The sequence below is a fragment of the Archocentrus centrarchus genome, chromosome 16, assembly GCF_007364275.1.
Source record: "Archocentrus centrarchus isolate MPI-CPG fArcCen1 chromosome 16, fArcCen1, whole genome shotgun sequence".
NCBI lineage: Eukaryota > Metazoa > Chordata > Actinopteri > Cichliformes > Cichlidae > Archocentrus > Archocentrus centrarchus.
This window is the reverse complement of record NC_044361.1, coordinates 9,864,017-9,887,682: the sequence shown is the minus strand read 5'-3', so window position 1 is coordinate 9,887,682 and position 23,666 is coordinate 9,864,017. Positions and strand designations below refer to the sequence as shown.

The window sequence follows — 23,666 nt, the reverse complement described above, 5'->3', positions numbered from 1 at the left end:
TGGTAGTTTCAAACCCAGACCTTCTTGCTGTGAGGCAACAGTGCTAATCATCACGCCACCTTGCTAAATTTACTCCCACGAATATAATTAACTTAAAGGAAAGAACACCCATCTACAAGACAATAGCATAAAGCATATATAGATGAGTAGCAATGTATGTGGCAAATAGAAGAAGGAAACCACTGCTGTGCAGCCAGGTAGAATGGAGTGTCTTTTCAGAGAGTCTGAGCATGTGAGCAACAGACTGGGTACTTTTAAGATAAGATAATATAAGCTAAGATTTGGAGAATGTTGGTCTCACACCAGTCAACAAAGTCACAGATGACCCCCCCCTGTATTCCTCATCGTTCCCATTTGATATGCATCTGATGATGGCCGTATCATCTGAAAACTTCTGTAGGTGGCAGTGGTCTGAGTTGTACCTGAAGTCTGAAGTGTACAGACTGAACAGAAAGGGTGAGAGGACCATGCCCTGTGGCATCCCTGTGTTGCAGACTACCACACCAGACACACAGTCATGGCACCTCACGTACTGTGGTCTGTTGGTGAGGTAGTCAGTGGTCCATGCAGTCAGCTGCCTGTCCACTCTGGCTCCCTCCAGCTTCCCTCTCAACAGTGCATGCTGGATGGCGTTGAAAGCACTAGAGAAGTCAAAGAACATGACCCTCACAGTGTTCCCCATCTGCTCTAGGTGAGAGAGGGATCTGTGCAGCAGGTCCACCCCGATGCCGGGCTGGTAGGCGAACTGCAGGGGGTCCAGCGCTGAGCTCACCAGAGGGCGAAGGTGGTGCAGGATGAGCCTCTCAATGGTCTTCATCAGATGAGAAGTCATGGCCACAGATCTGTAGTGGTTGGGCTCCCTGGGATGTGTGACCTTTGGTACTGGAACTATGCAGGAAGTCTTCCACAGTTCAGGAACCCTCTCCAGATTAAAGCTCAGGTTGAAGATATGCAGGACCACCTGACAGAGCTGGTCTGCACAGTCCCTGAGCAGTCTGGAGCTAATTCCATCCAGACCTGCTGCCCTACTTTATAGTTAAACCATTAGGTCCAGGTGCAGTTAATCCAGCTAATTACCCTCCAGTCAGCCCCTGTGGTACAAAGTGCAGCAGAACCAAAAACCAAACACTTCCTCAGTTACTAGTGTTACTTGGCCTCTTTACCATTAGGTGGATAGGAGTCTGAACTCATTTGATGGAAATGGCAGTGGAGCTGGGAATCTCAACCACAATGCTTTTTTGCAGCTGCAGAATGCTGTGTTAATATCAGTATTATATACCAGTACTATATAAAACTATACTAATATAGTAAATGTGAATTATTAACTATTTTTCTAGGAGTGTGACATAAAATTTATCAAGAAGGGTGGTGCAGCAGGTTTTACATCGAAATTGATGGTTGAATTTGATGAACAGCTTCATACCACAGCAGCTTTAAAATGTGTTTCTGTCTTCCTTTTATTGTTTGAGCTGTACACTTCCATCTGGCCAAACATCTGGTGGACGCAACTGGCAACAGCTAATAACAGGTGCTTGTGTCCACTTCTTGCTGCAAACAGCAGGCCTGGGGGAGACTGAGTGTATATCATAATTCTTGGCATTAAATGCTTAGATTTTAACTGAAAAAAGAGCAAATGCTTTATTACATATTGCACTATTGTTTTTTTTTTGTTTTGTTTTTTTTTTAAATATATATTAGTATGCTTGTCACCAGGTTATATAGATGGACATTTTATGGTATTAAATGCAGATAAAATAATGTTTTCTATATAGAGACATTTTCAGACTGTTAACAGAAATTAAATAAACCACATTTGTACACACGTTACAAGACATGCAGATTTACCATAGGAACAACTGGATATGAATATTTTTGCTATACTGAGGACAGTCTTACATAAGATTGATAGCATGTGTGGGAACACACAAACAAAATGTGAAATTTCCGCAGTCCTTCATAAACTTTTACATCGTTGGCATTTTTTTTCTCTGGTACTTATTTTGTTCATTTTTTTTTTAATTGACATTTTTTGTCCTTTTGATAACCTTTGTGTAGGGGGGGGGGGGGGGGGGGGGGGGCAGGTCTTTGGTAGAGACGTAAAGGAAACAGTTTTGAATCGAGAGTTTTGGCCAATCAGCACGGAGAAAGTTGTAGCCTGCATATTTCAATGGAGCTGCCATAGCCCGTTTTTAAAAACACCGTCCAAAGATTTTGTGGAAAAGAAAAAAAATCTGTGAGCAGTTAATTCGACCTGGGACTTTATCATAAAGAAACATTAAGATCTGTCATTTATAGGGCCAAAAAATCAACAGCTCATTAGAAATATGATCCAAAAGTCTAGGGAAATAACGCACAGTAGTCCAAACTGAGAAAGGACATAGTAATTGTGTGTAAATCTGTACTGAAAACATCAGTAACTGCCAAAACAATTCAACTTGTTCAAACTACCTTTTTTTTTGACAAATAATCAAAGACTGCTATAGCACGCAGACGTAATTCAAAACCCGGTATTTCAAGTTTACGACTGTAGCGAAGGCAGCGCATATCTTCCAGTTAGGACAGAGCCATATGAGGTGAACCTGCTTTACTCGCGCTCACACCGAACTCATTGTGGTGGTCAGCTAACGGTAGCGAATCATTAATATGATATCAGTTAGCTAATTTAATTTGCCATTGCAGCGCTTACAGCGTTTAGCTAGCTTACTGGTTTGGCCGATGCTGTCGGCGGATGAATTCGTCGTTTTCCATAATGTCGAAATCGTTCTGTTATTTTTAGCTAGCACTGCATGCTAGCGCAGCTAATAGCGGTAAGCAAAGCGTGACTAATCGGTCCGTTGGAAACGGTGCAGATGGAGCAGTGGCAGGACGCGGCCTCTCAGCAGGTCAAGCTGCTTACAAACCGCCTGAATGAACTGTTGTCCAGAGGTCTGGAGCTGCTGCGCTCCGAACTCGGCGTGGATTTGGGGCTGAAGCCTGAGCTCATTCCGCCATGGATGATCCTCTTACTGGCAGGTACCGGGCTGCTGCTGATGGTCGCTCTGTGGGCCTCGGTCTGTCGGGCTCTTTTCAAGAAGCGCCCCGTCGTGAGCCACGCGGACGATGGAATTGAAATAAAGCGAGGTGTCAGTAAGCCCGTCAAATCCGAGGAACCGAAGAAAAAGAAGAAGAAGGCGGAAAAGGCACGTAAATTAAGTCGGTTTTATTTACAGCTTTTTCCTAGCTCGGTACGGTTAGCAAGGCTAGCTGTCGAGCTAACGGTGACAGCTAAATCTCATGTCATGGCTAAAACAAGCTAGCTTCAGGCTCGTGTTCGGCCTGGCTGTCGAGTTAATGGTTGGTGTTTTATATGCTGGCTTGGTTTAAGCAACAATGTTATAACATGTATTGAAACGCTTTATTATTTTTGAATGACCTTTCCAGAAATCTCAGCCAAATGGGAGAGCTATCGCTGAGCCACAGGAAGAAGCCATAGTGTCGGAAGAGAGAGTGCCACATCACCAGCCGCCCCCACCAGAAATCAAGGCTGAAAAGGCTGCTGAGGTAATTTAAAATCGTGCTAGAATCACATACTACGTGTTATGACTCCTACGGATTAATTTGAACATTTTAGTGTGTGATTAAAACTTGGCTTTTGCAGCATTTCTTATCAGTCACATTATTATTTTTGTCTTCACTGAAAGTAGTCATGAGAAGAAAAAAACGTCACCCTGTCACTTTGTAATGACGCAACGGGCCGCTGGTGTTGGGTTACAGTCTTCAGCTGTCATGCAACTCAACCCTGGAGATGTTCGCTGTCTTATGGCAGCACATAGTATCATATTCATCTCATGCCATCTTCTGAAGACCTAAGTGTAAAACTGTTGGTGATCCTTAAGGTGCTGCAGTCAACAATTGAATCATGCAGAGAATCAAAATAGTGCTTGCAAAAAAAGTATATGTAAGAGATTTAGGTACAGTGGATGTAGTTTCATTTATAAATAGACAAGATATGAGCCTGCTGATTTGATTGACCGTTCAGCATGGCTTTACTTGCCCACTCCTTGATGAATCATCTATATCCTCCTGTTCCTGTAAACTGTCTTATAGGCCCATGTGTTTAATTTTTTTGTCAAATATACTGGCTTTTATTTACAACTGTGTTTCCCCCTATTTGTTTTTTAGACAAAGAAGTCAAAGAAAAAGGCCAAACAGCCTGTGAAGGACACCAAGACAGTGACTGCAGATGGAAAAGAACCAGAAGAAGGTGAAATATTTTGAATCCTGTCTTCATTGTTGCTGTTTTCAGAGTGATAACCTGGAGTGATCTGAGGTGTTTAATTGTGCCTGTTTTTAGTTTTAGCTTATCTTATTAGGAAGACAGCCAGAGACTGGGCCAGTGAACCACAAAGGGAATAATTAACAGTGTGGCCTTGGTTAAATGCAATCAATACCTGACTGAGAATAGGACCAGTTTGAGGTTCTTAGTAAAATACATTTAGCTGTAAGCCTGCATTTTTCCTCCACCCTGCCTAATCCGTACCATTTTCCTCACTAATCCCGTAATGAACCCCTGCAGCATTTTTTGACAAATTCCACTCTGAACCTAATGTTACTTTTCAGGCACATGGGAAACCAAGGTCAGCAACAAGGAGAAACGGGAGCAACGCAAGAAAGATAAGAGTTCAAGTGACGGCTCAGCCAGCCCCGGTGGAGGGGGCACACCTGTGAGCGTTCCCACGGAGCAGCCCAAGGCCTCCACAGCCCCTGCACCTGCCAGCCAGAAGAAGAAAAAAGGTGTCTATAAAAGAGTTCTTTCTGTTTTTGAAGATTTTTTTTTTCTTTTAAGGACTTTACACAAGATCCTGTAGACAATTACAGATCAACAACTTAAATTGGCATCTGGAGAGAGCGATTTCTGTCTGTTGTTTCTGTATATATTGTTTTTGCCTTTCATTGGTCTCTCGTGGATACAACAGTCTATGAATAGAGGCTTCATGGGAATTGTATTGAGTCTTGAGTGAGTTTTCTTGGAAGTGTTTATGCACGGTTGTTCATCTTGTCAGAAACAGACTCACAGACTGTACACAAAGCATTTCTTGACCTTCTTCTTTATTCTCAGGAGAATCCACTAAAGTGAAACCTGAGAAGGTGGAGGCTGCCGTTTCTCAAGGTAATTATCAGTATGAAATTCAGAAAGACAACCCACACTTTTATATCTTCGCATATTAGAAGTAAATCACAGATCACTCCTGTATTTGATATGTTGCCAGCCTGAGTAATGTGGAATCAAATTTTTCTCTTTTAGTTAAAAGCAGCAATGCGGTGGAGGTATCATCTGCTGTCACTGACATGGCAGTAAAGGTTCCTGCTCAAACTGTTGCTCCCAAGACCGCCTCCTGGACTCCCAGTAGGGAACCACCACTGTGGAAGGCGGGGATAGAGGGTACTTCTAATCATCTCCATAAATATGATAAGCGTAATGCTTTAAATTTAATTACTGAAATGAACTGGCTTTTTAAAAAGTCTAACCTTTTGAAATATGCCTCATGGTGTATTCAGACCAAACATTGAAGCAAAGTTTTCACACAGCACAAGTCCATGCAAAGCCAAGTCTGGAAAAAGATCCAATTGGCTCCAATTCAGCCAATTTATATCTCTAAGGTAAATGTGTTGAACCGTGATGACACAGGGTCTGTGAAATGTGTGTTTTTCAGAGGCGTGGACTGTTAATAAAAGGGGAATGCCAACAACAGAGCTAAATCTGATGTCTTTACCAGGCCTGGGGATTGGCACTGCTGGTAAGTATACAGTACAGTAAACCTGAGTCTTGCCACTAGATGGCACTGTTTCTCTTGGTTGTATTACTATCATAATTGTTGTCTTTGTAGAGTCCCAGCCTGTGAATGAAATGCCATGGCTCAGTCAGCCCAGACTGGATGATGAGTGGTCTGGACTCAGTAAGCGTCATTACTGGTTTTCTCTCACTGCAGTGTTTAATTTTGATGTTGTGATATTCCTTTATGCTTATGTCTTGTGACGGTCTTTGTGTCTCTCAGATGGTGGTTCTGTGGACACCGGCTCTGACTGGAACGCTCCCTCTGAAGCATGGGGCAACTATGAAGAGCCCACCCACGAGCCTCCTCCGGCACCGGAGAAGCCCCTGCCTGAGCCAGCCAAGGTTAATCTGTTGATCGGAGTGGCTGTAAGTATGGCCAAGCTTGGGACAAAAATAAATGTTGTAGAAGTTTCCTGGAAGCTTTAAAAATAACCCATTAATTAATGAGTCATCTGGGCTTAGACTAAACGGTGGCTGTCCTGGTTCTTCTTTCTGACTGCGACCCTGCTGCTCATTGAAGTTCACATAGCATAGACATTTTTCTATAGCATGAGAAACACAGGTGTAATAAATGACATGTTACCATGTGCTACAGTGTCTCGCTTCTGCCATCCGAATGTCGAAAATTAAGGAATTACCAGAGCTTTCCCAAATGCACCAGGGTTTCTAATTTTACATCTGCATTTTTAAGCCGTGTTTAACCTCTGTGGGTTCACAGGAGGACGGTGACGACGAGAAGGACAAGGGAGAGACCACTGCTGATGGAACAGCTAAAACCAAGAAGAAGAAAAAGAAAAAGAAGAAGGCTGCTGAGGAGGGAGGAACAGCTGGTCAGGTAACAGCTTGCGAGAAAATGCGTCATTTGAGTGGAGTAACCTTTCTAAGTGTAAAACAGAAAGGTGAAATGTTTGTTCTCTTAGATATTTATTGAATGTAAATTCCACTCATATGTTTGTGTATTGTGATGGCTCAGGAGCCAGAGAAGGAGACAGCACCCACAGCCTCAGTGAAGAAGCAGCCACCTGTTAAGGAGAACGCTGCTGCCGTCCAGCCTGTCAAAGCAGCTGCTGTCGAGGTCAGTGGGGCCAACAGGCAAGAGGCAACAAAGATAATCTGCAAAGGATTTTCCTTCTTGAACTACGCAAATATTCTGTTCTCTGACCTGTTGCCTGTGTGTCCACAGCTGTTTTATTTTTCATTCTTAGATTACTATTTTTTATTTCCTAACAGGTGAGAGCAGAGCGACCAGTGAAAGACAACATATCCCAGAAACCCCCTGTCACACAAGTGCCACTGAAGCCAAATGAAGGAGAACCAACTGCCAAGCAGAACAACCTTCCTGCTCCAACACAACAAAGTAAATACTGAACACTGTCAGATGTAACACCAGAAGCTTGTGCTGCTGAAGCTCTCACTGCAACTATGACTTTCCCAGCTCAAGTTGTCAACTCAGTTATTTGTATTTCTCTATATTACATGTAAAGGTACAAAGTGTTGCATATAAGCTGCATATTTTTGAAGAAATGCTTCACAGCAAACATTTACAATTTCAGGTTATGAATATTTTAGGAGCATGTTATTAATGTTATTAACCTGAAACTCCTTCACTATGAATTCTCCTGCAGTGTTGTCTATAAATTGCCCCCAATTACCTGGCTCAAACCCCCAATTAAAAAAAAAAAAAGTCACAGTGGATCAGCTGCTGCACTTGACATCACCATCAGTGTCCAGTGTCTCCTGTAATTACAGCATCAAATAAGTACAATCACATCTGCCATCAACATGGTGTTGAAATATCAGTTAATGTGATGTCCCTAATCTGTGTTTCAATCTGAAACTGTTTATAATTTTCTTAAGATTATTAGCCTAAAAAAATTATATATAATCTGCAACAATTTGGATAATTGTCTCTCATTTATTAAGCATCAAATGCTAGATGCATGGGTTCCAGCTTTAATAAATATGATCATTAGCATCTTAATGGTGGACTGTTGGTCCAGACAGACATGCACTTTAAATCTGCACTCAATTTATTCCCATTTTTCTTCTTCTGCAGCCCATCCTTTTCTGGGAATGATAGGTTCAAATTTTTGGGATTGTCCTCATGAAAACAGACAACTCACATGTTTAAAGCTGTGCTACCTTTGTGTGTGTTCTACAGAAAAACCTGAGGAGAGCCAAGCGCCCAAACCAGCAAAGAAGAAGAAGGCGAGGAGAGAGACATGAGATAGAGTCCACTCTACAAGCCTCTGTATGCAAGAGACTTGATACTGTTTATGCAACACCTTTGGTGGCAAGAACTCTGAACAAAGGTCTTCATGATGGACTCTTCCTTAAAACTTGTCTGGAAAATAAAACGACTTTTATACACATCCACGTGTCAACCGGCGGTTCGTTGAAAACTGAAACTAGATGCAGTGCAATCTAATGTAATGCGGTGTTGATGATTTCTAAGTATGCATTTGATACTGATTGTGTCTTCTAATTCCACTGAATCCAATAACTGAAGGAGCTGTATTGTAGTAATTAGACGCATAGAAAATACTGATCATGTTTAGAAGTGTGTTATTGTGGTGGCTATCAAACGCAGAATTACTGTGTAGAGAATGCAAACGGTCGACGTGCATCAAGTCACACAACACTGGGCCTTTGCTTTGCAGTTTTTTTTTTTTTTGTTGCTCTGACATTTGCGAGCTGTATTGGTAATGGTGCCGGTGCACCTGTTCGGGTGAAAAGAGCAGAAAGATCAAATGTTTGTGTGAGCAGTTTGTGCTCGACTACATGTAAACATTTGTGACAAAATGAGCCATGAGCATTTGTGAGACCACAGAAAAGGGAGTCATGTCCGCACTATGTTTTTGCTTATTTTTTTTTTTTTTTTTTTAATATGTGAGTCCAAAAACTTCTCGGACGCTCTCTCCATCTGGTCTGTCCTTTGCCTGTTGTTGTACTGCAGTGTTTCGAGACAACTGTTTCCTTGCTGTCTGTACTGTCTGTGACTGATCCCAGAGCACCGCCAAGGTGGGCGCCTCTGATGGTAGGTGTATCATGGCGGTGTCATCAACTTCATGATCTTTTTTTCCACCCGTGGGTGATTCCGAAGTCTTCAGAACCTTTTGTAAAACCTGTTTGTAATAAAAGAAAATCTTAAGCCATATGTAAAAATACTAAATAAAGGCCAGTTTTTCTACATTTAGGCTTCTTCATAGTACAGTGTAAAGTATGCTGTCACTCAGAGAAGCAAATGTTGCCAGACAGCAGATCACTGAGCTGCCATGTTGATACCGTCAGGCCTTCACTCATCTTTAGAAGATTCACTTTTTGTGGAACTGGAAAATAAATTTGGACTTGCAAGGATAAAAGGTTTCTCCTTAAGCAAAAACAATGCAGCTGCTTTTAAAGATGTGACTGGAAACTTCTAGATTAAAGTATTTATTTTAAGCTCCGGCTTTATAACTTTCTGGAAATGACAGGTTACATCATCGGATTTGATCCTATCTAATCTGTCACACGCTGTGGTGTTTATCATCAGGACCAGTAAATGCGCTCTGATGATCTGGCCTCCAATAGGCAAAGTTGATGAGAATACAACTGGAAGCAGTAGGATCTGTTTTCAAAATAATTGCATGTATCAAATTGACATTCTGTGTAGTGCAGAGAAAAAAACGTTTAAATTACTTCAGCTGAGGTAGTAGCTGACGTCTCAAGCACAGATTAGCCCACCATTTCATGACTATGCTTGATAGTGCATTTGCACTGCATTTCTACCATATTGCTATCACTATTATTGCAAATTGTAAATCACATCACATCCAGCATATATGTGACGCAAAGTGACTGGCAGAATATCTGTTTTCTGCAGCTATTTTGACAAAAGATTGAACTCTGTTCAGTTAGCGGAACAGTTTTAGTCCTCTTATAAAACAAATCTGTTACTCTGCTTTTACGCAAATTATTATGGATAATGAAATACACTCAATCAATTGATTAGGAAAATAAACTGGTGATTAGTCAGCAAACGACATTAGTAGCTCTAACTAGATGCCATTTTGATGATAAAATTCACCTTAAAAATCTTGTCTGGAAGTAAATCACAGTTGGTGTTTTACTTTGAAAAACGGAAGTCACGTCTTTAACCTTGCTGCGGGCTTAACGCCTGCTGCTCCGGTAAGCTGCTCACCGTGATAAGTACCGGACGGGTCAGAGGCAGTCAGAGCCTGTTCGTCAGTCGTCGATAGGACACCGGGGTCTCCTTCACAGACACCGACAGCGTTTCTAAATGCTCGCAGACACGCAGAAGATGATGATGGCGACCTCTCCGTGGGACCGCTGGTACTCTACACGCTGCTGCCTGTGCTGCCATGTCCGCACTGGAACCATCATCCTGGGGGTCTGGTACATGGTGAGCACCGCCTGTCTGTCCGTCACTCACTGCATCTCAGCGGATGCAGGGACGACTTGACATAATCAGAGGGTACTGGCGTATATGCGCATAGGATTTAAGAGTATGAAGGAGAGAAAGGAAAAATCTTAGTTTAAGAAAAGCTGTCAGTTATTTACATTCTCTTACTGTACTTGGGTTATAGATGGCACTCAAGTTGGGGTTCAGAATATAAAATGACATTGTTTTAAAGTGAATTTATCCTCATTTTGTCCACATCCGTTTTTCTAAATGATAAACTTTAATTTAAGAAATAACATAATATGGGCATTTTAATCAAGTATTTTTTAATAACCATGCCATTAAGGTGTTGTGGAGCATACTTGGGAATTAATTGCTGGTCTCGTTCAGGCTGTCAGACTGATTGTAGAGGGAGGGAAGGGGGCCTAACTAAACCAGACACCACATGTGGAAAAAGCTTCTCTGCTCCCTATGAATAAATTAGCAGCGGGCCTCTTCAGGTAGCAGGTTTTTGTGTCAGACTGCCCATTTGACTGTGGAGAATTTTCCGTTACACTCACCTAATCAATGGGGATGCATGAGTCATCAGAATAATGAGCAGGACAGGCCAGAGCAAAACAAAGACTTACCTAGAGCTTCTACTGTAAATATTTAATTTAACATAGGTGCACCATCTCTGCGGTAAGGTGTAAGGATAATTGTCGGGTTTCTGCAGTCAGTGCTGATAAAAAGTTAGGCGATATAAAGAGCCCGAACAGACATTGCTCCGCATATCTGTGATATGTGAGGTGGCAGATGCAAAGAGGTTTACATGCCATTTTTGACTCTGCTCTCCTCCTCCATCTGTGCATACTGTTGCCTTCATCTGTCCATATGTTCTGTGTCTTTAAGCTCATCAATGCTGTGGTGTTACTCATCCTGCTCACTGCACTCAGTGATCCTGAGCAGTACCACTTGACCAGTGCCGAGTTGGCTAATGACCTGGATGTCATGGATGATGCCAGTAAGTAGCCCGGAAGGCCAGTGTTTAACAGTAAATGTACCATAAGTGGTCTCTAAGAGCTATAAAGTAGCTTATTGTTATGAATCTTTGTATTCCTGTATCTTGTTGTATATGAGGTTTAAAGCTTGCTGGAGTTCTGCTAGAAAATCCATTGGGGTCTGTGGTGTTACTCTTCCACCCAAATCTAACTCTACAGCTGCCTGTGACAGATGAATTAAACTCTTGCATAGGTAGGTAGGCCCGTCACCTGACTAACGGAGTGATTTATTGTGTTATTAGAAGGACCTCACACATTGTCTAAATGAGAATCTTCACTTCTGTACAAGTCAAACACCCAAAGCCACAGTCATGCAAGCCTAATGTCCATCTGTGCAGAACGTTTGAGAAGCCTTCTTAACACACAGGTGCATGCTGGAACAGTCTGACTGGTGGTGACCCCCACACATGGTGCTGGTGGTCTTTGATTAGAAACCATTGCTGTCCCAATTCCAGAGGACAGGGGGTTGTTCTGTGACCCATTAGTACACGCTGGACCAGCTGGTGCCACCCCTGCTTTAGAATCACAGAGAATAAAGATTAAAATGCAATTCATGTGCTTTTTGAATGTACAGATTTATGATTTTTTTAAGTATCAGTTCACTCAGTAATATATTTATTGTTTTTTTGGTGTCTTTTCTTAGTAAAATAGCTCTCCCCTGAAAAGGCATTATCCTTATCCTTAGGGCTTTGACTTGAAAGTGTAATTGAAAAAGAACCAAGGCTAATTCAGTTTCTGAGATAAAGCAATGAGCAGTGTTTTATCATTTTTTTAATGTTCTAATTATAATATAATTTAGCTCTTTTATTTTCAACGAAGTAATAAATTGTTAAATTTCTTGGCCCGTATCAAAGTGATATTTTGGGAAATATATTTACGCCAACCTAGCTGAGGAGAAAGCTGCTATTTTCCATTTGTTTGTGTTCTGTGTATAACTGGAGTTCAAGGAGAATTAGCTTAGCTTAGCATAAACGCACTGAAGCTAACAACTAGCTTGTCATTTCAGAAGACTAATAAATGTGCTGAGCAGCAGTAATAAGCCTACCAGTTTACAGCCTCTGGTACAAGATAGTTACAGCACATACTTTATATATATATATATATATATATATATATCAGTGACGTGCAGTCAGGGGAGGCAGGTGAGGCACGGCCTCACCTGTCATCGTGGAAATATAAAATTAAAAAATAAATTAAATGGTTATATTCATTCAGTGATTTGTATTTTAAAGTTCTTTTCCATTTAACTACACCATTTTTAGATTAGTTTTTTCAAAATCGCTGAATTTTCGCATTTGCCGGTCAAATACTAAGAGACGAACGGTGAGGCACCAGCCCGCTCAGTATAGTCATTGCCAATGACTACTAACTGTGCTGGCATGCTATGCAGTGAGACCGGATTACTTTCCCTTTGCATGTGGCTATTAAAATGTTCTAACACTTTTACTATATGAACTAAATTTCTATATTTTAGCTGGTGTATATAATGCACAGTTTTTTTTTGTTGTTTTTTTCATTAACAACTGTATGTGTGTGTAATGCATTCTTGTGTTGAGCGATCATGAAACTGCTGCGAAGAGACACTAGGTGAGGCACGCAGTTCTCGTGCCTCATGGTAGGGGGCGCTGGTGATCCCAGGGACTCTACGACTCCTCGGCGGCAAGCTACCATAAACAGTTAGCAAGGCCAGTTAGTTTTTCCTGTTGCTTGGCCTTATGTTCAACATGGAAGATTACATAACTCAACTGAAAGAATTTTCTAAACTGGACTTTCAATCGAAGTAGAAGATAATAATTAAAGGAAGACCAACACCGGAGCTAAAAGGTTTGCTTCAGACTATGTTAATGTTAAACAAAACAACTGTTGCCAATCAAATGGTGAATAAGCTATATGTTTGTAAATCTGATGTGATGACGTCAGTGCCTCACCAGTCACGACCCTCACCGCACGTCACTGATATATATATATATATATATATATATATATATATATATATATATATATATATATATATATATATATATATGTGTAGCAGGGTCCGAACTGATGCTAGGTGTATTTATGAGTCTTGGAAAAAGACAAACTAGTTGTTTGTCTTTCTGTTAGCTAACCTTAGCTTTATACAAAAACAGTGTCATATTGTCCATCTGCAAAAAAAGGAATAACTTTTTTTTACCGAAAATATGATTAATTGAGTGACTCAAAGCTGTGAAACATTCATCGTTAGTTCATTCTAAAAAGAATATGGAAATTAATGGGTCAGATGGAAAAGAAATGCGGCCTTTCAATGAAGGGACTATTAGTTCCCTGTAGTGCCATATTTTTATTAAGGTTGCTCGGCCCGGTGCTTATGTAACAGAATGATTAGTTCTGTTCTGTTCTGTTGAGTTGATCTCAGGTCAGGCTCACATGATGTGCATCCCAGAGTAGAGGTTAAATCCTTTTCTGGTTGACAGATGCAGCGTGCCATTTTTGTCCTACTGCTTGCAGTTTGTTTTCCCCCGATGAGCTGGACACGATGTTCTAAACATGTTCATATATGTAATTTGGAATTGATTGAGCTTTAGCCAATGTGACATCACCCTGACTTAAGTAGAGGGCAAAAATCATTATAGTTTGTATTTCTAAGTTTTCTCTTGTTGCTCCAGACATGTGCATCGCCTCAGCGATCTCTCTGCTGATGATACTTATATGTGGGATGGCAACATATGGTGCTTATAAGGTAAGTATTGATTACCTTTGCATAAGTTTCCAAATGTTTTAAAAGATGAATAACTATTACTGTTACTGCTGCCTGTTACTACTTTTTGCTTTTTCTTGACAAACCCAAATAGCATCTTTTCTCTAATATGTTACATGCACACAGTGGCCTGTGGCCCAGTTCTCTCTTTTATTTATGCCCACTGTATCATTTAAAGTGTTCAGCTTGAATCTCTGCTCTCAGATAAACAAGTCACCCTGTTCCAAATGTATAATGCTAAGGTATTTGTTTCAGCTGCGTCCTGCCTGGATCATCCCTTTTTTCTGCTACCAAATATTTGACTTTGCTCTCAACACCTTGGTGGCCGTCAGCATTGTAGTTTACCCAAACACGATTCAGGATTACCTGCAACAACTGGTAAGAAACCTCTAATATTTATCTCTTTGACTTGTCATTTCACACAAAATGAAAGCGAACTTTCTGCTGCTTAGTCACTGCTGTCTTTCTGATTCCTCTGCAGCCCGATAACTTCCCTTACAAAGAGGAGGTCGCTGCTCTCAGTAACGTGTGCTTGGTCCTCATCGTGCTGCTCTTCATTGGCTGTATTCTCGGCTTTAAGGTAAAGTTTTCTTAGCCCAGTTTATATATTTGTTGCATTTATTTAACAGCACGTAGAAATGTTTACTGGTCTGCTAACAATATTCTGTAACCTTGTTACACAGACTGCTGTTTTTTGATGTAACCCTCTGTTCAGAGGGGGCTTTCTGATGACTGCAGTGAGGTGGAAATACTGAGCTCGGGCCCAAAGAAGGGACCCCATTAGGGCCCAGGCACTGATGCAGTGATGAACTGTGGACATGTAGTCGAGATTTACAGTGATTCTCTTTTAAGGATATTACAGACAGTAGTATTTGCTTATGCAGTCCTGCCCCTGTGTTTAGAAAAATGTCATTTTAAACATGATCCCAACAATTCTTAAAAATGGAACTCTATTTTTCACATTTAATTTATTATAGCTCACTGCAGTGAGGTGCAGTGCACAGTACCAGAAGCCCAAAGCAGCTAAATTGAATTCAGACACCATTTCTTTTATTATTTATGTGTCAACATGAAAAGGAAGAGTGCAGTACAGTAATAGAAGGTTTACTTGGTGCTTTTAGATTTCCTGCTGAAAGATTTAGTCACAGTGATGAATCGGGGTGTGCAATATGGCCTCAAAATTATATCATGATTTTTCTAGGAAATTTGTGATAATGATATTTATGACAGTATAGCAAAATAAAAACTGAACAATGATTTATTCATAACTGCAGCTTGCAGGTTGAAGCATTAATTAGTACAAACATAATGGAGGGCATTTTCTATTTTTCTATTTCCAATGAGCTACTGCCATGAAAACTGGAGTAAATCCAAAATGTAGTTTTTAAATGATGATTTCCTTTATCAAGGGGAAAAAAGCTGTCCAAACCTACCTGGCCCTATGTGACCCCCACCCCCCACCCCACTTGCCACACCCAGTACTGCCAGACCTGTTGAATCAAGAAATCGGTGTGTTTTTGCCTCAAGCGGTGAACTAAGCTTATTGTTTCAACCTCTAGCGGGAACCGTTTTCTTGCATATTTTATAAGATCTTTGTTGGAGGTTGTTGAAGTAGCTCCCTTTTTACTAAATCATCATCAGCTGACACGGCTCTCGCCATCAGACATGTCCGGGCTGGTCTTGTTGTTGCGCCCACGAGGGAATGCAAACAGGTTTTTATCATGTAAAAACTTATACTGGTATTACTGTGGATGATATGATATGGCACAGCCCTAGAGATGAGTTACTTCTTCCTCTTTTGTTTTTTTTTGGCCATGCTAGTAATGTAGCTCTGTGAAGGATATTATGTTTTGTCACTCAACTTCTGAACATTGATTGGCTGGTAAAAATAAGCATACATTTATGGTTCCCAGGCAACCGGTCACCTCTCTGCATCATCTGAGTTGGTCTGTTCCATGCACCCTAAGTGTGTTTGCAGTAGAGGACTCCTTTTTTTTTTTTTTTTATCCGAGTGTGTTCCAGTGTACTCTGCAATAAACCTCTTAATGGTCAGTGTGGCAGTGTGGCGGTTGGAAATACGCACAACATGAACAGGCACTTGGCTGCTTGCAAAGTGTGGGTATCGGGGCAAATCCTGTTGAGTTAAGCTGTTAATGAACTCCGGACAGTGTCTGGAGAATCAGGTCAGGCCATTGTTCAAAGCTGCTGTTTCTCACACGGACGTAGCAGGAGAACCTAGTTTACTTCAGGTTTACTTCAGGTGAGGGTGCTGCCAGGGTAGAGTGCGCGAGGGACGTCACACATGATCCCTATACTTCACTGTGAAATCACCAGGCATCCACCAGCACCATTCTTATCTGGGTGCAGTCGGACGTCTCACAGACTTTGTACTGGGGAGCAGGATAAAGACGGTTTATTTTCTGATCCAGTTGTGACTGACATTTGCGCTCTCACATACACCTGTTTCAGGTAATATTGAGACAAACTCTTTAGCTTCAGTGCCTTATTTCCCTCTTTTTTAAAATAAGTTAGAACGTGCTTTGCAATGGCATGAAGGCAAAAGAAGAAAATCCATGTAATTCAAACTTTTGTTTGTATTATGCTTGGAAAGGCAGTCCCGTAGTCCTCTCACATATGTTGCTGTGATTATGCTTACAACCAAAAACATTTGTATTCTGTAACAACAAGAAGTTAAGCCTGAGATAAACTGAGATTAAATAAACTGTAACACTTAATAGAAGCAAATAATATGTTTTGTACCATTATAGATAACAGACTTTTTAGATTGCAAACCCCATGTAATAACCCAAATCTATCTTTTTTATTTTTATGGGCACCAGTGTCTGAGTAATTTCTGACTTACATAACTCAGCATTGTTATCACACTGTCAGCATCATTTTGTACTGGACTATGAAATAAATGAAGTGATCGCTGCACCTTCCTGTGGAGGCTGAATAACAGAGCTGTCAGAGCATTATAGTTGATTCTTAATTGGTTCTTATGGTAAGAAAGTCACAGAGCTCAGTCTGGCTTTGGTTCCTGCTAGCGGATGGATGGAGCAGATGGTGTTGTGTTTGGCCGAGGCATTTCAGTAGCAAGCCGCCTGCTGAGAGCCAGATGATTTCTGGATGACAGAGAACAACAGGAACTCGCTACAATAAAGAAATCAGACAGATCCTGCAAACAGAATCTGAATTCAGCTAAAGAAGAGTGAGATTTTCTTTAGAATAGCACAATTTTATTCCAGCCCTTTGTGCCTTATATTCTGGTTACCATGATGCCACAATGCTATGATGCCATGCCTTACACCACAGCTTCTCTGGGGATGAGATGACCCAGTTATATTTGGAACACCTTGGCACATTAATTTGCATAGTAATGAGGAGAAGCTGCTTGACTTAAAGCTATAATACAGCCATCCATTGAGCCTTGTTACTAGCATGGCTGTGGTTTGTTATTTACCCCATAACTGTGGGAGTGTTGATTTTCCTAAATAATGGATGCCATTGATGTTATGCTGGCCATGCTTCTAACATGTGTTTTTTTTTTTTTTTCTTCCTGATATCAGGCCTACCTGATAGGATGTGTGTGGAACTGCTACAGATATGTGAGTGGACGGAGTAGCTCTGAAATCCTGCTCTATGTTACGACCAATGACACCACGGTAAGTAGTGAGAACAGCGATAACTTCTTAGTTTAAGTTCAGTGTTTAAAGTATCAGACTGGTGATATCTGTGGCATTTAGGCTCATTTTTTCCAATTACATTTATAACAAATTGTTAGAAATACAGTGGTTGGTTTGCCATTTGTTTGGGACTATTTTCTGCAGTTAAATTAATATACATTTGGTAATCCAATGAGGTTTCACAGCAGCAGGACTATTTATGTGGGACTGAGCCAGAATAAATGGTGGTGTGTGGTAATTAAGGTCACTCAACTGAACCTTTGCAGCATAGAATAATTATATGAATCAGGCTGCATCATCAGTTTATCATTGGTTTTAGTCTTTATATCTTAAAAAAAAAGTATAGAATATCATCAGAAATAGAACATTAATGCTAGGCTGCATCCGTGCTCTGTTCAGTTTTTGGGAAGTCACACTACAGTTACACTAAACGAGCAGAAAAAAAGTATTTTTCTACCCGCACTTTATTTTTGCTGTCAGACCACCTGTGTGAGTGCTACTCACATTTTCCAGTGAGCTGCTACAAACATCTGTGTCTTACCGGACATCAGAGGGTTCTCGCTTCAGCACTAATAATGCAGTCGTTTCAGCGTACAGCTGTCCAAATACTTGTAGTTTACAAGTCAGCAGATATTAATGTATGACAAATAAGAATAAACTTACACACATATTGTTACCACGGTCATAGTCCATTAATCCCTCTTTTATGTCTACATCGTCGTCTAGCGAACTAACTGTAAACAGTTTCTGATTGTTGCTGGTGTTTCTCAACTTCCAAAAGCAGGAAAACAACTCCTGTGGAAAAATGATTTCCTTAGGCAGGTCACGTTTTGATCGTCTGCGTAGGTTTCCTCCTCTCAGACCAGTCTGGCAGCCGTAAAGTCATCACGTTGATGGGAGGAAGGAAGTTTAAAGCTGGGCTGCGGTAGCACGTAGTTTTAGCGAGGCTACAGTAGCACAGATGGATGGACAGACTTGGAAAGAGAGATGAGGATCCATGCTGGCAAAGCCATTAGATGGGTGTCTGAGGCCTGAGTACAGGTACAGTAAGTGAGGTCTTTGAGTGTTTCAGGGCCTCATGTTGGTGTCTTATTGTCCAGGCCTAGCCCTCTGGCTGCTGTTACCCCACTGCCCACACAGCTTACTACTTGACTGTGACAGAGTGGAGAAGAAAAATGGGACTACAGAAACACTAATGACCTGTTTTGACTATCTCAAAATGTGGTTTTCGGTATGTGGAGCTGCCAATAGTTTGCCCCATTAAGACTGATATTTGACCTTGCAATATATTGGGTTTCGCAAGTGTTTTGACAAAGCCTGTGCTCCCAGTCCGCAGCTTAAGTCCCCTCAGGGTATAAGATTCCAATTTAAAACAGCACCTGATGGTTTATCCTCTGTGCTGCTTTACGTGAAATTTTAGATTTTTAAGAGATGTAATCGTCCACTAGCCCCTGATGTGAAAAACACCTGGACTGTAACGAGAGAACCAGGAGGCCACTTTCCAGCTCACTGACATCATCAGTGAGAAGTGCCAGAAAATCAGCAGCCTGCTCCCTTTGTTTCCTAATGTCAGCCTCACTTCTGCAGGTGTGCTTTTTCACTTAGAGCTAGGCATGTTTAATAGGAGCTCCCCACGTACCACAGCCAGGTTTGGGGCTTTTGGTTAGCAGCTTGCTTGGTGTTACACCAGTTATATAATGGTTAGGTCAAAGGTCCACTAATACATTCCATATGAGCTGAATTCCTGTACGTACAGAACAGTAATTTACACCCACATAGTCAGGAGCTTTATTGGAACAGTAGGTAACCCGTTAAATGGCTCATGGAAGAAAACATGCTTAATTTCTCTTCATGAACTTGGTGTGGGTGATGACTCTTGGTTAGCCCCACTCCCTACGGATCGCTGTGTCTTTCAGGCGTGGCACACGTGCAGTTTATGATAGAGGTGATGGGATTAACAGATTGGGGATTTGTCAGCTGGAATGAAATAGCAACTGTTAGGTCTGATCTGCTATATATCCGTAGGTGCCTTCTAATACCCATATGACGTATTAGAAGAAAAAGATTTAGTATATCCCAATACGTTCATGGCGTTTCCTGTGATGCTTGTTTCTTTTTGTAATCCTGAGTCCTCCTGTGTTTCCTTGTCTGTCTTTGGGTGTGTTTGTCGCCCCTCTTTCAGTTTGCTTCCTAATTTATCTTTTGGGTTAGCACCTCATATGGCTTTTTTTTCATTTTACTACCCTCCTTTTCCAATGCTCATAATTGTCTCAGCTGAATCCACCTGTGCCTTCTTATCCATTTCCCTGGTGTGTGTACTCAGACCGAGACTCTCAGTCTCAGTCATCCATGAAGTTGACAACAGTTGTGACAAATGCATATAGTATGCCAGATGCATAATGCAGTAAATCACTTCTACATTTTGCAGTATGCAAACAAGCAACCTTTTGTTTTGTTTTTTTGTTTTTTTGCCATTCTGACATATGAGCCTCTGCACAACAGATAATATGATATGCATACCATGTGCAGGCACTTTGTAGGGGTAGCTGCAGGATGTATTGAAAATAACTAGAAAATAATGTTTTCACCTCACTCATTTTTACAATAAAACCCTTTTAAATGGAAAGACCACATACCTGATATAATGCTGAAAGACTGAAGCTAAAGCTACATTTCCCTGTCCTCACAAGGTGATGACCTATAGGACACAGAAATAAGCATACCCTTTTTAGAAACTGGACAGAATAAGCTGGTAAATTTGCCCAGACTGTGGTTACCTCATATTATAGTTTCATTTTCTAATAATGTCATTGTAATAAAAAAAGAAAGTGACATTGGCAAATGTAACCTAGTTGTCTGGAGTTCATAAGCTTTTAAACTTCCCCATATATGAACACATCCAGTCTTGATCAGGTGTTTTTAGTTACATGCAGCCACAGTTTATGCTGGGATCGGTCTGTGTAAGGATGCTCTGTCACAAGTATGGGCCAAAGGAAGTTGCTCAATATCCTACATTTTTTCTTTAAACACAGTTAAAGTTTATTATCACAAAGGCAGGACTGCACCCGCAATGACTCATTGTTAAAACTTAGAGGTCAAACACACAGTGGTGTTGTGTATGAAATGAACTGACCCACTGAAGAAGCTCACATTTCTGTTTGCCACGTTGTCAGCAGGAAAACCTGAATGGGTGCTGAGTCACACACCTAAGATGTTCTGACTTCACATGCTCAAAGAGATCTTTCGCAGACAAACATCCAGGGAAACAGTACACGGCTTTAAAATATGTGCTATCATTGTTTTTGAAGTTCCCTCATGGTGGGACTTCAATTCTAACTCTGTCATAGCACATAAGGGGACACAGCATTGAGCAGAAACATCAGTCCCACTCAGACTATGACTTCTGTGATGCATATAGATGGCCATTAGCCAAATTTAGTTTGGAGCTCCCCACTTACCCTACTTTTACTTTTGGTGTAGGGGATGAATAATAGAAGATGAACACGTGGATCTGGCCTTTCTCGTTATCTGTAGACAGCTTTCAACTAAATCTGGCTGCTGGCAGCTGCTTCGTTCTTCACATGGCAAACTTTCTCAACACTGGCTCCGTGTACTGTTGAGTATAATTATTTAAAGTAAATTATAACATTGAACCTCAGTTGTGCAATAGTAAAAGTATGTCAGTAGTGGAAGATTTTTGGGTTCTTTTATTGAAAGAAAAAGGGAAAAACAGGCGATTGCAAATAAAAGTCATGCATTCATAAAATGAAAACGGGAAACTTAATGATTACTGTATGTTAGCATTGCCATTGTTCGCATGTTGGTATTTAGGTCAAAGCAGCACTGAGCTAAAATACAGCCTGCTGCTTGTGTGGCCTTTTTTTTTCTTATTTAAGACATTTATTTATTTTAATATTTTATTTAAGAGGGCTTCCAATCAAATGCTCCAATTACTTATGTAATGTGCGCTACAAATAAGGCTGGTCATCTTGCCATACTTGTATTTTACATGTTATATAATCATATTTAAGTGAAATCCTGCAATTTAGCCCATTTATTGGGGAATCAGATTGGTTTCTGTGCAAGCTGTTCTTTATGGACTTACCGGTAATCCAAAGTGAACTTTTAATATTTAAGTTGCACCAAAAGTGGTGCAATATTGTGCAACTTAACCAAAAACATGTTCATCCTCTGAAAAATACAGATTTTGCTGGTGCAGTCTGATTTTCATGCTGATAATTCTGAATCGTGTTCCACTCATTTCTTTATCTCCAGGTGCTGCTACCGCCATATGATGACAGTGTCAGCATCCCTCCCAAGCAGACTCCTCCACCTTACACCACTGTTACAGCATGAAAACATTCCCAGGATCCTGCCGACTGCTGTTGATAAAACCCCAGCAGAATTTATGCACCACACTGCCTCTCCAGTGTACAGTATATTCATGGATATATTGTAGCTACACACACATATTACAGTACTCTTAATGCATGCTTACGTACATGTACAAAAGCACATTGCACAGCTACACATATACACACACCAGTACACCACCGTGTCCTCTCATTCCTTCCTGTTATTTACTGATTTTTATTTGTTCCTTTTTTCTCTGTAGCCTCCCATATAGCTCTCCTGTCTCTTAGCATTCATCTAGAAATGATGCACACATTTATGCATTTGAATCTGAGCGAAATAACATGAAAGCACTAGAAAGTTTGATAGATTATATATTTTTATTAATTCTATTTATGCTCTGTGTGTCTCTAATAGTATTCTGTGGGTCCTACCTTTTCATAAACATATTTATCTTCTGCAGAAATGCAAAAAAAAACAAAAAAAGAAACTTATGGCTCACATTAATGAGTGAGGAGTTGTCACATGTTTTGTGTTTTGTTTTGTCTAAGCTCGTGATCAGGGTCGGATTGCCTTCATTCGTAACTTTCTCTCTGATGGGGTGCACTTTATGGACCCTTGTGTGAAGTGTCACCTTGACGGGAAGTTTCCCAAAGAAATGCATCTGCCTGTATTCTGACATGATCAAGGAGCGACCTAGTGTATATCAAACATATCAGCTTATTTTATCACAGACATAATTATGGTCTTGTGTTATAGAAATCAGGAGTGTTGACTTGTGCTGACAGAATATTCAGAACTTTTTAATGTAATTGTGTCTTTCTACTGATTGATGAGAAATGTCTCGGATTGCTCTTTATCTAGAAGCACTGATCTGGAATCAGTTTGCTCTTTGAAGTCACTTTAAATTGGTTGCTGTACGGGGAGCTGGAGCTCAATAAATATGGACCCTGGTTGTGTTTTTTCAATTAAGCCAATGGGAGCTTTCTTGTCTGTGTAAACATTACACAAGTCTGTTCCACCAGATGGAGTTATTGGCAAGCTACCCGATCCCTGGACACAAAATGTCCTGCAAGGACTCAGATGTCGAACCTGAGGACTGTTGTATGGAAAACAAAGATGTGACATATATTTATCTATTAAAATCCAATTTCACTGACAGATGTGTGTTTTATTTTGAAAATCAACCTTGTTTATGAACTCAAGAGTTGCAGGATCAAGTGGAGCTCAGTACCAGGTGTGTGTATGTGCACACACACACACACACACACACACACACACACACAAACACACACACACACACACACACACACACACACACACACACACACACACACACACACACACACAGGTAATTATAAAGGAATTATTTGGTATGGTTCTAGTTGTTTCTACTATTAAGAGTGAATCTGCAGTTTAAATGGAAGATGTGGCCCTGACAAAATATATTTGGTCACTGAAGTGAGAGGTGTTTGTGTATAAATGTGTCTACTGTGTGGGAGGCAGGGACCCCCCCAGAGTGGTTGGAGGAGTGATGACTGTTTTGTACCAGGTCTTTCCATAAACTGCTGCTCAAATGTGGATTTAGACAGTTCATCTGGGCATCACAGTAGTGATGACCCATAAGCCT

General features: G+C 40.8%; 2 protein-coding genes across 3 annotated transcripts; both read left to right on the top strand.

Annotated features, from left to right (window-relative positions):
- Nucleotides 1–2,550: 2,550 nt before the first annotated feature.
- LOC115795113 (protein LYRIC-like) lies at nucleotides 2,551–9,007 on the top strand. The gene is made up of 13 exons (XM_030750913.1): nucleotides 2,551–3,179; nucleotides 3,421–3,540; nucleotides 4,162–4,243; nucleotides 4,600–4,773; nucleotides 5,099–5,149; nucleotides 5,285–5,422; nucleotides 5,694–5,777; nucleotides 5,868–5,936; nucleotides 6,036–6,181; nucleotides 6,534–6,650; nucleotides 6,789–6,890; nucleotides 7,046–7,172; nucleotides 7,977–9,007. The coding sequence occupies exons 1-13, from the start codon at nucleotides 2,850–2,852 to the stop codon at nucleotides 8,039–8,041; spliced, it is 1,605 nt and encodes a 534-aa protein (XP_030606773.1). The 5' UTR covers nucleotides 2,551–2,849; the 3' UTR covers nucleotides 8,042–9,007.
- A 967-nt stretch (nucleotides 9,008–9,974) lies between these two features.
- Nucleotides 9,975–23,197, top strand: LOC115795115 (lysosomal-associated transmembrane protein 4B). Of its 2 annotated transcripts, XM_030750915.1 has the most exons (7): nucleotides 9,975–10,217; nucleotides 11,109–11,220; nucleotides 13,906–13,979; nucleotides 14,253–14,375; nucleotides 14,479–14,577; nucleotides 17,567–17,662; nucleotides 21,959–23,197. In XM_030750915.1, exons 1-7 carry the CDS (start codon nucleotides 10,095–10,097, stop codon nucleotides 22,037–22,039), a joined length of 708 nt encoding a protein of 235 aa, XP_030606775.1. In that variant the 5' UTR covers nucleotides 9,975–10,094; the 3' UTR covers nucleotides 22,040–23,197. The 2 variants fall into 2 exon arrangements, with proteins under 2 accessions (XP_030606775.1, XP_030606774.1); XM_030750914.1 differs by lacking the exon at nucleotides 17,567–17,662 and having other exon boundaries at nucleotides 14,479–14,578; nucleotides 22,466–23,197.
- Nucleotides 23,198–23,666: the final 469 nt, after the last annotated feature.